General features: G+C 45.3%; 1 protein-coding gene and 1 non-coding gene across 2 annotated transcripts in view; both read left to right on the forward strand.

Annotated features, from left to right (window-relative positions):
* FAM149B1 (family with sequence similarity 149 member B1) overlaps positions 1–17,543 on the forward strand; it is a 39,408-nt gene that overhangs the window by 20,402 nt on the left and 1,463 nt on the right. Inside the window, exons 7-13 of the mRNA XM_056113514.1 lie at positions 3,370–3,557; positions 6,581–6,705; positions 9,197–9,303; positions 12,044–12,265; positions 13,754–13,877; positions 14,089–14,214; positions 17,003–17,081. Coding sequence (XP_055969489.1) covers positions 3,370–3,557; positions 6,581–6,705; positions 9,197–9,303; positions 12,044–12,265; positions 13,754–13,877; positions 14,089–14,214; positions 17,003–17,081 — 971 coding nt within the window. The remainder of the gene's footprint in view (positions 1–3,369; positions 3,558–6,580; positions 6,706–9,196; positions 9,304–12,043; positions 12,266–13,753; positions 13,878–14,088; positions 14,215–17,002; positions 17,082–17,543) is intronic.
* Positions 11,132–11,264, forward strand: LOC130022766 (small nucleolar RNA SNORA72). Its single transcript, XR_008792304.1, has one exon. It is a non-coding gene; the product is annotated as a small nucleolar RNA SNORA72 (small nucleolar RNA).

Genomic DNA, 17,543 nt, shown 5'->3' on the forward strand with positions numbered 1-17,543 from the left:
AGTAACGTCTCCTTCGTCCTAGCCCTGAGATTTTAAAAAGTGCCATATTCAAGGCTCTTTCAGGGTTAGGAGAATGAGACCCATCATTGTTACTGGTACTTGGCATATTGGGTACGCCACGGGGAGTTTGCCAGACTCTGCCATGTGGGCAGGTTACATTCGGTAGCCTGCCAGGTTGTCCAAAGTAAGAACAAGATAATAAGATGTCACGTGGTCTCAAATGTGGCCACACGCTTCCGAGAGCTGGGTTTTATAGTCTCTGGGTCTTGGCCGTTGATGGGATTACCTGGAGCCGGGGGCAGTTGGTGGGTGTGACCCCTGCCTACTGGAGATTGAGGATCTGGGTGGAGGATGCTCAGCCCCGATCCAAGCAGGCTTGGAGATCTCGGCCCCAGGACCCGTATGCCTGTATTCCTCTGCCAGTTCCTTCATGCGTGTAGAGAGTGGTCTCAGCATGGTTGTGTCTGGTTCTAGAGGTCTTCAGCTGCCGAGGCTCTGCTCGGGGCAGGGAGGGAAACTCAACATTATTTTTAAAAAATTGTTTTTGGAGAGGGCCATACCTGCTAATGCTCTGGGGTCGGGTCACTTCTGGCTCTGCAACTCAGGAATTACTCCTGGCAGTGCTCAGGGACCATATGGGATACTGGGGATCAATACTCCTCAATACCTGGTTGGCGACATGTAAGGTAAGTGCCCTACCCACTGTGATATCTCTCTCCCCTCCACATAATATTTGACCTCTGTAAATTATTTGCAGTAATGCATGGAAACTCAGAAACTTTTTTTAAGCATTTGAAGAGTGCCTTTTGTTTGCATAAATCCTGTTTGAAAGAGCATTTACAGTACATATAAAATACAGTTCATGGGATTGGAGCAATAGTATAGCAGGTAGGGCATTTGCGTTGCATGCGGCCGACCCAGGTTTGATTCCTAGCACCCCATATGGTCCCCCAAGCACCGCCAGGAATAATTCCTAATTGCAGAGCCAGGAGTAACCCCTGAGCATTTCCGGGTATGAACCCAAAAGAACAACAAACAAAAAAATATAATTCATGCAGATTTTATAGTTAATATATCTATATCTAGTCTTTATATCTAGTCTAATGTATGTATGGATAATAGTCCTGTGACATAGAAACTATTACCTTCTTTACAGGACAGGTAATAATCAGAGTGGTTAAATGATTTGTCTGAAATAGAGCTAAAACCAAAACTTTGATTCAAAATCTGTTGCCCTTCCATGCACTGCCAAAAAAGAAAAAAAAAAAAGCCAAGTCCAGTGCTGATTCATCATAATTCCACACTACCTCTTTGAAACATTAACCTCTTAAATCATTCCTATAAGCCTTTATGTGATCAGAATTGATAGTCACAGCAACCAGCAGTTCTTCTAGAAATGAGCACATTTCATTTTAGGATTCTTCTGGGGAGTGGGGTGCCACACCCAGCAGTGGTTAGGACTAAACTCTTGGCTTTGCTCTCAGGAATCACTCCAGGCTCAGGGGAATTGAACCGGGTCTGCTGTCTGCAAAGCAGACACTCTCCCCACTATACTGTCTCTCTGGCTCCTCATTTTAGGCTTTGAGAGTGTAGTTAGATCAAGTTGTATTGTTTCACATGATGCTGGATTTTTCGTTTTCCCATATTTCCAAGTTTCTCAGACATGTCAGTGCACATAATCCTCGAACCAGCCACACATAACCAAGTCATTGTGTTTCATGTTTCGTGGTGGTACAGACACTGGACAGAGCATCTCATACTCGCAGGCGAGTGCTTTATGGATGACTCATGCCCCCGGAAGTCAGGCCACATTGCTCTGTAGCATGTGATGCACTCCTCGCAGGACATACAGCAGAGTAGTGTCTTTGGATTTTCTAGAGATTTCCCCCTCGCCCCTTGACCTCTCCTGCTCTATGCCAAATTGCTTCTTTTGGTGTTAACTTATAAAAATAGTGTGGACATAATTAATGTCAAATGTGACATAAACGACTCCTAGTCATCACCAGGGGATCTCTTCCTCTTTTCCTGATAATAATCTCAGGTGAATTTTTAGGTCATGCAAGGGAAGATTCTTAGAAAGGTGACCTTTTCTTAAAGATACCAGTGAGATAGTAATCATAAAATGACCATTAATCCTAACTGAAAAGGTAAGAGGTCCAGAAATAACCAAACACACATTGAAAATTAACAAGTATAGGATTGGAGAGATAGTACAGTGGATAGGGCACTTGCCTTGTATGTGACTGATCCAGGTTTGATACTCAGCAACCAGTGATTCCCCAAGCCTAGTAGAAGTGATCCCTGAGCAGAACCAGGAATACGTTCCTGAGCATAGTGGGTGTGACCCCAATACACGAGAGAGAGAGAGAGAGAGAGACAGAGACAGAGACAGAGAGAGAGACAGAGAGAGAGAGAGAGAAACAGAGGACAGAAAGAGGAGAGAGAATGAGAATATAATAATTTCAGCAAATTTGGTGAAAATGAAAAAAAAATCTTCTTGTGATAGCACAGCAGTAGGGCGTTTGCCTTGCACGCAGCCAGCCCGGCAGAGCCGGGTTTGATTCCTCCGCCCCCCTCGGAGAGCCCGGCAAGCTACCGAGAGTATTCGATATGCCAAACACAGTAACAAGAAGTCTCACAATGGAGACGTTACTGGGCCCACTCGAGCAAAATCGATGAACAAGGGGAGGACAGTGTAGACAGTGTAGAGAAAAAATAAGATTCCTGACTTATTACATAAAGGCAAATTCACATGTATAAAAAAATTGATGGACCAGAGAGATAGTACAAGGGTACTATCTTGCATGTGCCTAACTTGCATGCAGCCAACCCTGGTTCAATCTCTAGTTCCCCCAATCCCCACTAGGAGTGATTCCTGAGAACAAAGCCAGGAGTAAGTACTGAGCACCACCAGATATGAACCAAACCCCTCAACCTCCAAAAAAAATTTGAGATGTTGCAAATAAAACAGTATGTTTAGAATTAAATATTTTTTAAATTTAAATTTAATACAAATTTCTACATATAAATAATTCATATAAAGTATAATATAATACATATAATGCATATAAAGTTAATAAAAACAGTGATAAACTGTCAAAAATATCTGCACAAATCAGACTCCTAAGAAGTCATGGCAAACAATAAAGGGTAACCCTGAAGTGCAGTAGTACAGCGGGGAGGGCACTTGTCTGGCATGTAGCCAACTGTGTTTGATCTGCATCATCCCACACGGTCCCCCTTAGCACTGACCTGAGTGATCTCTAAGTGGAGACCCAGATGTAAGCCCTGAGCACAGCCAGGTGTGGCCCCAAAACTAAAAAAAAAAAAAAGTTGGCATGAAATCTTTCCTTCTTGCATCTGTCACAGGGAAGAAGAGTTTCGTGGAAGGAAACCAAGAGCAGCTACAGAGAAACAGAGATTAGGGTACCCTCCTATTTCCCCACTTTACTGCATGAAGGAGGATGTCCTTGCTTACGTGTTTGATGATGTGTGGAGAAAGGCCCTGGGCTGCATGGAGCAGTTGACGCGGAGTCACTGGGAAGGGTTTGCTTCCGGTAAGAATCTGTGTTGGAAACTTAGTATTACTCTCAATCCCTAACTAACCTACTCTATGACATGTTTCTTTGGCGCAAAAGTAGACACTCCGTGTTTGTATTTTCCACGGCACTCCATATGGTCCCCTAAGCACTGTCAGGAGTGATCCCTGAGCACAGAGTCATGAGTAAGCCCTGAGCATAACTGGATGTGCCCCAAACCATGCCCTCCAAGCCACCCTCCCTAAAAAGAGAGATTTTATTAATATTGAAAAAACATTGTTGAGCCTAAGCTTTCTGCATTAAATAACAAACATGAAGATCATTTTTGTTAGAAACATGCTCCCTCTGACCTCTCTGTTCAAGGCTTTTTATGCCTTCTCAATCATGCTTCTCAGCATTCTTTCAGCTTCCAGCAATGAACAGTCAAAAAACCAAATTAAGGACCAAAGAAACAGCTTAACGGTCTGAGTGTATGCTTTGCATGTGAGAGGTCCCGGTTTGACCCCTCACACCACATGGCCCCTGAACACTGCTTAGACACCCCCAAGCACAGGGCCAAGAGTAGCCAGCCCCTTAGCACCACTGGATGTGGACCAAAAACAAAAAATCAAATTCAGAAAACATTTTCCCCTGTCAACACTTCCAGGTGGAGCCTGGAGGCCCCCAAGAACTACTAGGGTCACCCCTCGGTCCCAGAACTACAGGGCCCAAGTAGCTTGTCATCCTCCGATTCTAGCAGTCAACTGTCTTGCTAGTTGCTTTTCAGTCATACAATGATCCAGCACCCATCCCTCCACCAGTGTACATTTCCCACCACCAATGTCCCCTGTCTCCCTACCACCATCCTCCAACACCCTATCCCCCCTCTTTCTTTATTGCTCTTTCTTTCCTTTTCCTTTTGTGAATGATGATTTGTGATACAGGTGCTAAGAGGCCATGGTGTTTGTTCAGGGCATTTGGTATTTTTATCAGGAGGGTTAGGCTGAAGTAGCTTTTCATTGGGTGGCTGCTTTGAGGTATGAATGTGACTCCCGAGGCTTCTGGAAGTACAGGGAGATGGGGGGAGGTAGCCCATCCTGACCCTGAGAAAGCCTGGATTTCAGTCACAAGACCCACATACCCAAATTTTTAACAGATGATACCTTGGTGAGGTCTGTCCTGAGAGGGTTTGGCAGTGTTTTTGGATTGTGGAATCAAACAGCTACCAGGTGCTCTGCTTGGGCAGGCCCCTGGCCAACCCACCTCTCTCCGATTTACTCCTGTCTGTTCAGCCATGCATGGGTCCAAAATTAACCACAGCTTTTGATCTCTTTCAAGATTTGTGGGTCTCTGAAATAAGGCCAATAAATGAGCTTGTATAGCTGAGTGGGAGGTGGTTTGTGGGCATGGCTCCCATATACCTAACTTTTGACCATTTAATTTCTTGGTAAATTCACCCCCAAGTTGCTGGGTCCAGCCAAAGGCACAGTGGCAATTTTGGGGTATCGGGAAGCCTGAAGGAACCATCAAGCTGCTGATGTACTCGCCCCGCAGGTTCAGGTTGACCTGCTGGCGGCACCATATCCCCTGTTTTAAACTTTTAACCAGACTAGTTTTAACATTGAAATGTTGAAGCAATGGAGCGATAGCACAACAGTAGGGCGCTTGCCTTACAAGCGGCCAACATGGCCAACCCGAGTTCGATTCCTCCGCCCCTCTCGGAGAGCCCGGCAAGCTACCGAGAGTATCTCGCCTGCACGGCAGAGCCTGGCAAGCTTCCCGTGATGTATTCGATATGCCAAACACAGTAACAACAAGTCTCATGATGGAGACGTTACTGGGCCTGCTCAAGCAAATCGATGAACAATGGGAGGACCATGACCGTGACCATTTATTTTAAATTATTATCATCATTTTAAAAATTTTTATTTGTTTTGAGGTTATACCCAGTGGTTCTCAGGGCTCACTCCTGGCTCTGCACTCAGGGATCACTCCTGGAGGCGCTCTGGGGACCATATGGGATATCAGGGATCATACCTGGGTGGGCGACATGCATGACAAGCACCCTCCCCGCTGTCCGATGGCTCCAGCCTCTGTATTCAGGTTTTTTTTTTTTTTTTTGCTTTTTGGGTCACACCCAGCGATGCTCAGGGGTTATTCCTGGCTCTGCACACAGGAATTACTCCTGGTGGTGCTTGGGGGACCATATGGGATGCCGAGGATTGAACCTAGGTCGGCCGCGTGCAAGGCAAACGCCCTACCCACTGTGCTGTCACTTCGGCCCCCTGTACTCAGATTTTTAATGGCTTCTTTTGTTTTAATTACTGCACCTGGTAATTCTAATTTCTGAAGTCTTTGCTGGTCTGACTCTGTTGTTTCTGCACACTTTCTCAAGGTGTCTCCTTTTCTTGTTGATGATGTGAGTTTTAGCAGTGGGTATTAATCTCATTTCATGTGTGGGAACTCCTTGAGGCTTCGTGATCTGACAGTCCTCTTAGAGATACATTGATAATTACTAGTCACATGTTGCTCTAAAAATTATTCAGTCTGTTTCTCAGTCATATTCTCGTCATATTGAAGTACACTAAGTAACACATAACAAACACTATATTCTGCAGCACAATTGTAGAATATTCCTATCAACTCCAAACGTTCTATAGGACAGCTTGTTTTAGAGTTCTTTTCATTCCATCTGGTACCAACAGGAATAAACAGCCTAGAAGAACCACTTTATTTTTGTACATTTGGGGGCCATCCCAGTGCTTAAGGGGCCATATGATGCCAGGTACTGAACCTGCCTGAATGTGGACCTCCAGGGTGCCCATGGGCTCCAGGCCTCTGTCATCTCCCTGGCCTGGGAAATGGTTTTAAACTAAATTCTTGGTTTGAGAGTTATTTGTTGTTATTGTTGTTGTTTTTAACCACTTAGGAAATACGAAATTAGGATGAAAAGTGAGGTGAAGCCTATTTAAGATTGTACGTCTTCACAGATTGTTTTCCCTAGTACTGTTGCTCTGGGTCTGAAGGTGTCCATGGGTAATAGATTCTGTTCCTTTGCTCAGATGATGAGAGTAATGCCACAGTCACCAGACCAGGTTCAGAGAGCCCCAGTGAGCTGAATGAGCCACCACCTTTGATCTTACCTCGAGTCCCACAGTCCAAGGTGCTGTCCATTACCTCCAACCTGGTAAGTCACCTTGAGCAAGGACCTGGAGCATGAGAACGTTACTGCTTGGAGGAAGTTTGCTCAGAATTACACGTCTCAAATTTAATGCAGAAAGTCATGGTGGGTTTTCATGGTGAATGTACAACTGCTGGATATAGTGTATACCATTTATGACTATATTGTATTTTATATTATGGAAATATATAATGTTTTGTCATCTACAAAATGACTTTCATTTTTCTTTTTTCCCTTTGTTCATTTTTATGACTGTCTTTTAATTGTGTTTATCATGATAGTCCAATGCAGTTAAACTTTTAGTGTGACTTTAAAAAATTAATTGCAAAGTTCTGATAAGTTATCCGTAAGCTGTGCAGTCTAGAATCAACTATGTGGTAAACCTGTTTGGGAGAAGAGTATGATGGAGGGAATAAAGGATTGGATGAAAAGAAGCTCTCACCTCAGAGTTTCTGTAGTTTTATCATTACCATTGAATTTTTAAAATAAAGTTTCCCTCCTTTTCCTCTTATTTCAGTCTATCCAGTTTTTGTTTTTTCGGGCCACAAGCCAAGGTGCCCAGAGGCTCCTCCTGGTACAGTGCTTGGAGTAGCAGGCAGTGCCAGAGGCAGAAGCTGGTCCTGACTCCTGCATGCAAAGTCCTTTGAGCCAGTTTCCCGGCCCCCAACTTCTTTTCAGTATTTGCACCTGTTGACTTACTTAGGTTTTGGGCAATGCTCAGGGCTTATTCTGGCTCTGCACTCATGGATCACTCCTGACGGGACTCAGGGGACCATACGGGGTGCTGAGGATTAAACCTGGCTTGGTCGCATGCAAGACAAGCGCACTACCTGGTATATTATCTCTAGCCCCTTATTTGCCTTTTTGATGTTCAGTACTTAACCAGGTATAAACTGCAGCAAACTGCAGAAAGGAGCGATCCCTCTCAGTGAAGTCTGTGGGCCAGCCTAACGAAGGCCACTTCCTAGGAAGCGCCAGGCCTGGTTGCATCCCTGTGTACTGAGTGTAGTGCCAGCTCCTACATGACACTTTGCTCCTGTTACTCATAGCAAAATGACCTGGCTGGGAGTCTGTTGAAAAAGAAAATGATACTAATTTGGAAAGGAGTTATTTGAAAATAAAATACACAGTGACCATTCCTTGTCCACTGGAGGATGAACCAGGTGAACTGGATTCCTTTACAAGGCTGGGAATGTGCTTGGTGGTGGAGCAAATGCTTCATGTGGATGAAGTCCTGGGTTCAAACCCCAGCAGCAAAATAAACACAAAGCTCACTATATTAAACGTAAAAACTGTGAAGCTGCTACATATCAGAGCTTGAGAAACAATAGAGGGGTTAGGGCATTTGCAGCACATGTAGGCCCTTAAGCACTGCCTGAACCTGTAAGGTGTGGGCCAGAACCCAAAAACCAAACCGCACAAAAACTACTACACATCGAATAATTCCACCTAATCTGTGGGTGGTTACAAGCGGCCAACATGGCCAACCCAGGTTCGATTCCTCCGCCCCTCTCGGAGAGCCCGGCAAGCTACCGAGAGTATTCGATATGCCAGACACAGTAACAACAAAGTCTCCAATGGAGACGTTACTGGGCCCACTCGAGCAAATCGACGATCAACGGGAGGGCCTTTACCTTTACCTTTAATCTGTGGGTGGTACTGAAGTACTACTCATTTTGGTTTTTGTTTGTTTGTTTTTTGCTTTTTGGGTCACACCCAGTGATGCTTAGGGGTTACACCTGACTCTGCACTCAGGAATTGGGGGACCTGTGGCAGTATTCTGGGGACCATACGGGATGCCGGGAACCGGACCCAGGTCAGCCTCATGCAAGGCAAATGCCCTACCCACTGTACTATCACTCCAGCCCCAGTATTACTCATTTTGGACTGGCCTAGCTATAATTCAGGTAACCTGTGTCCTGAATAGTCAGCTTAGATGGTTCTGGTTGTTAATGACTGAAGAAGCAGCATTAATCCAAATTTCTTGAGTGAAGTGCTGGGGATCAAACCCGGGTTGGGTGCATGCAAGGCAAGCGCCCTGCCCACCGTATTACCATTCTAGCCCCCTTTTTAGATTTTCATTTCTAATGTAAACACGTGGTAATGGTGATAAACGTCCTGTCTGCCTACCCAGGCTGATTATTTCCCCGCCTGTTATTTGTCGTTTAGGAATGGAGAGGAAACAATGCTGTCCTGTCATGTTTTAAACAATTATTTAGGTGGGGGACACCTACTGTGGCTAAGGAGCTACTCCCAGCTCTGAGCTCAGGGAATTGCTCCTGGGGGGTGCTCAGGGGACCACGGGGTTCCAGGGAGGAGACTGGAGTCAGCAGCATGCAAGGCAAGCGCTTATCACCTGGCCCATCTCTCTGGCCCCTGTCCTGTCATTGGAGAGGGGGTCATGGGAGAAAACATAAAAAGGACCTAATTTGAAAATATTAACTTCTTCGGCAAAGTTGAGAACCAATAATGAAGAACATCTTTTTCTGACATGTAGATGAGTCTCTGTCAAGCTGGAAGTGGTCACCAGCCAAATGTGAACGGTCTCTTGGTTCATGGGATGCCTCTGCAGCCAAGAAATCTCTCCCTAATGGACAAGCTCCTGTAAGTACAACATTTTCATAGAGTCTAAGTAAGAGACTAAGACATAAAAGGAAGTGCGGAGAGCCGGTCAGTGTGCACGCACTGAGTCCCCACCAAGCCGCCACAGAGATCCTGGGCAGAAGGACGTGAGGGGAGGAATGTGCCCCCGAGGGAGATGGCACACACTGCATAGAGAAGACACGCGCGAGTAAAAAGACACCTAACCGCATTTTTTGGTAACTGAGTGCCAAGTTTAGTGCCAAGGGAATGTTACGACAGTCTGCCCCAAGGGAAGGCATGTTGGTGGGTAAATACAGGTTCTGAATTTGGTTATTTTTTTGGCTTTTTGGGTCACGCCGGACGATGCTCAGGGCTTACTCCTGGCTCTGCACTTAGGAATTACTCCTGGCAATGCTTGGGGAACCATATAGAATGCCAGGGATAGAACCCTAGTTGGCTGCTTGCAAGGCAAATGCCCCCTCTGCTGTACTTTCGCTCTAGCCCTCTGAACTTGTCTTTGAAGACAGTTAGGAGAAGCAGAGAAGAGCATCAGGGGGCATTCTGGGTAGAAGGAATGGCATGGGGAAAGGTTTGGAGACAGGAAAATACAAAAAAAATAGAAAAGAGTTTGTTTCATTTTGGGGCCACACCCAGCAATGCTCAGGGGTAAAGTAACTCATGGCTGTGCACTCATGAGTCACTCTTGGCAGGGCTCGGGGGACCATATGGGATGCCAAGGATAGATCCCGGGTAAGCAGGTGCAAAGTTAGCACCCTACCCACTGTATTCCACTGTATTGTCACTCTTGCCCCTAGTAAAGAAAGGTTTTAAAATTATTATTATTATTCTTTGCTATTGTAGGATAGGAAGAGATAGGTAAGAATTATAATGCTTCAGATCAGAGATCATGGACAGCTTTCTAGAGGTAAAACAGACCAGGCTGTGATAACTGTTGTTCATGTGACGACACTTTGATAGTCAAGTATTCTGTGGTAAGAATACGCCACAAAATGCTTCTTCATCCTTCTGTTTGTGAATAATTTATTTCCAGATTGGAACTATTTTGCAGAGGTCCTATATTCTTGCACAGGTCTTTTCTTGTAAATCTATGCTTTTCTTGGGTCAGTACCTATAAGTGAAAGTGTCATGGCATAGGTAAGTGTATGTTTAATTTTAAAAGAAAGTGCTGATTTTCCAAAGTAGTTGTATCATGTAACACTTTCACCCACAATATAATGGCTTCAATTGGAAAGCCCCATCTATTTAAATCAGGAATCTGGAAGATTTCACAGCAGTAGAACATATATATATATATATTTTTTATATATTTATATTTATATATATATTCAATCCAATATAGATATAGATATTGGATGGAAGGAATCTGCAAGGTATCTATACTCATTCTATCAAAGGATAGGAAAGGAATGACATATTCTGGGAGATGTTATAAAACAAGTCAAGTTCAATAGAACTCAAGCTCATGGGAGGCCCTGGGGAATGACTTTGGCTTAGGGTATGTTGAGTTGAGTTGGCAGAGGAGCCATTTCACTGGAAACAGGAAAGAGATCAGACATGGCAGCTGATTTGGAAGCCCCTGGTGGAGATGATCACTGAATACAGAATCATGAATGGGCAGTTGGAAGGAAATTTAAAGACCAGCGTAGAAGAGCTAAATCCAAAATCTGTAATTCACAAGCGGTTAGGGTGTCTAAATGGAGTTTAGAGAAGGCAAAAAGCCAGAAAGATCTGTGAAGGGGTGACTCTGTCCCTTACCAGCCGTTTTTCCTTCCGAGCATAGGAGCATATTTTGTGCCACTTTGACCAGAGTGGCCTTAAAGGTTGAGAAACTTGCTTATTCTCACTGTTCTGATTTTGGAGTAATCAGGGCGGGCTAAACATTCACTCTAAGACCATGCTAATGTTCCCAGATCTAGTTCTTTACGTATCTAGGTCTGGTCTTAGAAATGCTAGTGACAAATTAAAATACACACACACACACACACACACACACACACACACACACACACACAGCACCAAAACAGCAAAACAGCATGTGCAGCATGCGGCAGAACTTTCGCCTCTTCTCATTCTTTCCATTTCCTTGTGCAAATGCTATATTTTTTTCCTCTTTTTAAAAAATGTTTTTTTTCAATTTTTATTAGTGAGACACCATGAGGTACAGTTTTAGACTTACAAATTTTTGTGCTTGGGTTTCAATCTTTTAAGTGACTCTTGGTACGCAAATGTCTTTGTCTTTGCTTAAAAAACGCAAACAGCAAGCTGCTGGAGTCCTGCCGCCCCGCCCAGCACTAGGCTCTGAAGCAAAAGCGCTCCAGCTCCTTCAGTACCTCGGCGTGTGCAGCTGGAGCAGAGCAACCACTCTGCTCCAGGCAGCAGCCTTTGCCCTTCTCCTGGGCATCCTGCAGCGCGTGCATGGGAATGCTGGCTGTCATAGGACTCTCGTCTCTGAGAAGCAGCTTGGAATAGTTTCTCTGCAGTTTAGCCTGAAGTAGTAAGGGAAGTAGTGAACAGTGGTGATGAGTCCGCCATGGAATTGCTTTCCCAGATGTTATTGACTGAAGCGTGTCTTCTGCCTGAGCTGGGTTATAGAGCTTCTAGAAACCAAGTACCTTATCGCACATTTCATGCTTCTGCTGTTTCCCCTCCCTTGAGTCTGCGTCATAGTGTCTAAAGCCTGTGTCCTGACTCCCGTGTGGAGCAGTGTGATTTCATTGTGCATTTCTGATCTGGCCACTAGAGATCTCGATGACAAGCTACTGAGGCCTGGGTCTAGTACCATCCTTTCAACTCGAAACTGGCCCAGCCGCGCCCTGGAGTTCAGCACCTCATCTCTGTCGTACACAGCGCAGTCTGCCCGGAGACGCAACCCCCCACCACGCACCCTCCATCCCATCAGCACAAGCCACTCTCGCGCAGGGACCCCAAAACCCCTGGAGGAAATCCTCAGGAGATCCCGAGTGTAAGTTTCCAAAGCAACTTTCTGTGGAAACTGTGGCAAAACTAAATTTTTTTTTTAGGGGGATGAATTTAAAACAAGATTGGAAGCTGCCCAGAAAACAGGTGTGCATTGGTTTAGATCCAGTCCAAGAAAAAAATAAAGAGTTCTGTTGAGGTTTGGAGGTGATACCCAGCTGTGCTCACAGCTGACTCCTGACTCTGAACTCAGGGATCACCCCAGGTGGGACTCGGGGGAACATATGGGGTTCGGGGATTGAACCCAGGTTGGGCACATGCCAGGCTGTAGCATCTTTTTTTTTTTCTTTTTGGATCACACCTGGTGATGCACAGCAGTTACTCCTGGCTCTGCACTCAAGAATTACCCCTGGCGGTGCACAGGGGACCATATGGGATGCTGAGAATCGAACCCGGTTGGCCACGTGCAAGGCAAACACCTTACTATTGCTCCAGCCCCCTGTAGTATCTCTTAAGCCCAGAAAAGGGATTTTTTTTCTTTTTGGGTCACACCTAGCAATGTAGGGGGTTGTTATTCCTGGCTCTTACAGAATTACTCCTGGCGGTGCTCAGAGGACCATACGTGGTACCGGGGATTGAACCTTGGTCTGCATGTGCAAGGCAAACACTCTGCCCACTGTACTATCACTCTGGCTTCAAAGCCAATTTTTTTTTAATAGAACAGTTCTTTAAGTTGTTGATTTATGAAACTTTTTAGGCTGGTGATTTCTTATCAAGAGCACAAGAGGGAGTCGCAGCTTCCTAGGCTCAATGTATTTCTCTCTCCCTATATGGTAGTTTTTTCCAAATCCTTGTTTGTAAATCTCCAGAGAATCACTGAGAGAGATGTCAAAACCTACCAGAAATTCTTGTCAGAATACTGAGATTTGCTCACTTTTTATTTGTTACTATATCTAGATCTACACTACAGATTTATTCATTTGGGGATGAGAGGTCTTGATGTTTATTGATCTCTTATTCCGTTTTTCAAAGAGGGAAAAGTGTTGTTTCTTCTGGGAGTTCTTAAAAGTATCATTTAGTCTAGATTACTGTTTTAGATATGAGTAATACTACAGACTGCTCCAAATTTCATGGAAGGAAATGAAAACTTACCCAGGAAGTATTGTGCTCATTAGTAGAACAAGTCACAGAACCATGGGAAAATCAGATGTGAAATTACAAATACATAATTAGCAGAGAAGTACAGTGCCACGTGGGAAGTGTTTGGTTCTAGTTCTCTCTGAAAGGGCCAGCTTCTGCCTTCTGCCAGAATAAAACATTTCAACAAAACTCAGAACGTAAGCATAACCACCCCCTCTGCCCAAATACTACTTTTCGAAGATCCTTTCGTTGAGATCACTTAAAAACATAGGCACGTTAAGGTTTTCTGTTGCACATTCAATTCACGGGGTGCATTTCTTGGATTTTAATTGTTTGCTTCTGTTGCTGCAATCCTCTGCTCTTTTGTCCTGGTGTTCGGCGGTGGGACCAGCAGTCCAGTGACCGCAGATTCCCTCTCCTACTCCTCAATGATGCCCCTGAGTCGAAATAACCTGCTGCCCCCTATTGGCACAGCTGATGTGGAACACTTGAGCACGATGGGATCACAAAACTCCAAGGTACGGCCTTTTCACACTGCCCTTCCTCGTGCGTTTGTAAACAACTGCAGGGACAGAATGTGTGCTCTGGCCTTGATTTAGCCTCAAGAAAAGCCATCCTTTCCTCCTGCTCTGAAGAGCACCTGAATTCTGATCTATGACAGTGGAAGTGGAGCTGCCTGGCCAGCAGTTACCGACCCTTTTAACTGTGCTGTGATTTGTCTCTCCACAGAAAACCCACAGTGACTCGGGCCGAGCTCGAAGCGCCATGGTGGATGACCCGAACCACCAGCAGCCACAGGAGAGGCTCCTTTTACCTGACTTTTTCTCCAGGCCCAACACAACGCAGTCATTTCTGGTAGAGTGACATCCTTTCTTTACAGTCCTGGTAGCTGGGGGTAGACAGCAGAGGAACCTGAAACACTAGTCTGGCAAAATTAGTGCTTTACACAGTGATTTAATTAACAAAAGATCAATTTTTTTTTCAGTTCTGTGATACATATTTTTTTTTATTAGTGAAACACCATGAAGTACAGTTGTAGATTTACAATTTTTTGTGCTTGGGTTTCGATTATACAATGATCAGATACCCATCCCTCCACCAGTGCCCATTTTCCACCACCATGGATAATATCCCCCCCACCCCCATCCCCTCATCCCCCCCTGCCTCTGTGGCAGGGCAATCCCCTGTGTTCTCTCTCTCCTAACAAAAGATCAATTTTGAGATTCTGCTTATAGAACATTTTATAACTATGTTCTGTTGAAGGGCTGGAGCGATAGCACAGCAGTAGGGCGTTTGCCTTGCGCGCAGCCAGCCCGGCCGAGCCGGGTTCAATTCCTCTGCCCCTCTCGGAGAGCCCAGCAAGCTACCGAGAGTATTTCGCCCGCACGGCAAAGCCTGGCAAGCTACCCATGACGTATTTGATATGCCAAACACAGTAACAACAAGTCTCACGATGGGGACATTACTGGGCCCACTCGAGCAAATCGATGAACAACGGGAGGACCTTGACTGTGACCATTCTGTTGAAATTCTGCCTGGTCCCCTACTACTCATTCTTTTAAATCGTGGATAAAATGCCTGTGCATAAATTAAAAATTCTTAACAATGTACATTTTTCTGAGAACAAGCAGAGAGGGGAAGAGAGTCAAACACCAGTGCATAACAGATAGCATAATCTCATTTTCTAAATTCTGCTCTTAAGGAGTTAGACCAAAAATGTAGTCGGTCAACTAGAGATCGATTCCAGTGTGCTTTAGCTGAAGTTTGAAGTGCTGACATAGCAAAGCACTGGATGCGTACAAATGGCCCAGGACTTAACAAAAAAAACTTCAGTCAGACAGAGTTGGGCGTTGACCCTTAGCGCTACCTCGCCTACTTTGTGACAGGAGCACTTGGCCAGCCCAGGGAAGTGAGTGGGGCCACACTTAGTGCTCAGGTACCAGGGGCCCTCACCCTCCACTTTTTAGGGTGGTGGCATTGCAGCCCACTTATCAGGACTCACAACCTTGAAGCACTAGAACAGTGTCGAGAACCACAATGGGAGATCTTATTAAATTTCTTAGCTTTGCCATAACAGTCTACCAGGAATCTTTAAAATAACAGAAATGTGGGACTGGAGAGGTAGTACAACAGGTAGGGTGTTTGCTTTGCATGCTGCAGACCCCCAGTTCTATCCCTGGCACCCCATATGGTCCCCTAAACATCACCAGGAAAGATCCCCGAGTGCAGAGCCAGGAATAAGTCCTGAGCACACATCCAGGTGTAGCCCCCCAAAACAAAAAAGAAACAGTATCAGTGCAAGCGCCTGCAAATCCAGATCAGCTTAGCCAAGCCCTTCTGCTGGCTCTTGCCTCGCTTCCTGTGGCTGCCAAGAGCCTCTTCGCATGGCGGCTCCTCTGTCTGTGTCCCTATTCAGCTCTCCATACCAGTTACTGGATTTAGGATCCACCTCATCTGATCCAGAACCGGTCTGGCTGGATTCAATCTGTAACTCTAGTCTATCAAGCCTTTTATTTTTGGTACCTTAGCAATAAAAGATTTCAGTGTTTCCTTTTCAGGTGTTTATAACAGTTAGAAAGTAGAGGTTTCTTACCTTAGCCATTTCTCTTGCAATTGGCCTTATAAAAATGAAGATGAGGGCCAGAGAGAGAGGGCTCAAAGGCCTGAGCACATGCTTTGCATGCAAAAGGGCTGGGCTTGATCCGGCACCGTTTCCCCCAAGTGCCAAGCCAGGTGTGGCGCACACCATAAATAAGTAACAAAGACGAGCTGGCAGCACCAGTAATGAGGAGCACCAACCCGGAGTCTGGGGCCTGGGGGGCCAGGGGGGATCTCTCCTCGGTCTCCTGCCCTTTGTCTGTCAGGGGCTGCCTGTGTGTGGAGAGCCTTGCCCGCCGGGGCTCCCCTCCCAGTGCTGCCACCGCTTTCCACATGGCAGAGATGAAGGGCTGGAAGGACATGGGCCACAAAACCCAGCTGATCCCCTACCAGAAATGTTTGCAGAGTCCAGATCAAGAATACGGGGCTGCCCAGGAAACAGTTCCTTAAGTCTCCTGACCCCACTGTTAGGACGAGAACAAGAGATTCATTTTGCATTTAAATACGGTTGCTCTGGAGGCCAGAGCCTTAATAAAGCTGTTAGGGCTTTTGCCAGCCAGGTGGGTATGTTCCCCCCAGCCAACCAACTGTGATTCCTGAGCAGAGTCAGGAGTAACCCCTGAGCACTGCCAGGTGTGGAAGGGGGAAACCTGGCTTATATCAGTTTTCCCTTTTTGGGGGGTTGGGGTAGGGCACACCTGGCAATGCTCGGAGATTACTCTTGGCTGTGCCGTTTGACGCTGAGGATCAAACCAGGGTCACTAGCCTTGTAACACCCATCTTTTTTCTCCAGTTCTCAAATACTATTGACAAGGTTGTAGAACAATTTCTTACAAATAAAATGGTTCTGTGTGCCTCTGGCTAGAGATTCTTCACTTGGAACTCCACAGAATGTGCTCAGCCCATTTCCCCCTCAGGATTGGTGGGTGATGCCATTTAATGATGTCCGAATAAGGTTTTCCCTTGTGAGCCTGCTAATTCAATGTCCTTTGGGGAAAGTTGCATTTTAAGAAATAACTTTTTTTTTTTTTTTTAACTTTTCCAGCCAGACACCCAGTATCATCGCTCGTGTGCCATTGAGTACCCTCACCAGGCCCGCGCTGCCCGGGGATCTGCAGGGCCAGGTAGGGCTCCGCTTCTCTGTGGTGTCTGCCTTGCACACAGCTGACCTGGGCTCAATCCCGGCACCCCAGAGTTCTAATATCTACTTCTGTTTATTTCATCACTCCTAAAAAACAATCTGCAATGTCACTATTGTAGGCCTGTGCCTTGAAATAAATAGAAGTAGATCTTAGATTTTTCCTCTAATGGTCTTTTCACTAGTGAGATCATTCTCATCATGTTGAAGGTGAAGTTTAGAAATGCTAGGTTAATATGTTAATCAGCAAGTACATGAAAATTCTACCCTCAAATAGTCATCAGCTATAGCTACTATAACATTCAGGTAAGAGAAACAGACATTGTAGTTCTATTAGTGGACTCTTTAAAAGGAGGTTACTTTGGTAACCAGTTTTGACATGATAAAATGTATGAACATGTTTTTTAATGGCCTTGGAAACTACTACTTATTACTGTTTTGTTTTGGG

Source organism: Sorex fumeus, unplaced genomic scaffold (assembly GCF_029834395.1).
Source record: "Sorex fumeus unplaced genomic scaffold, SorFum_2.1 ptg000020l, whole genome shotgun sequence".
Classification (NCBI taxonomy): Eukaryota; Metazoa; Chordata; class Mammalia; order Eulipotyphla; family Soricidae; genus Sorex; species Sorex fumeus.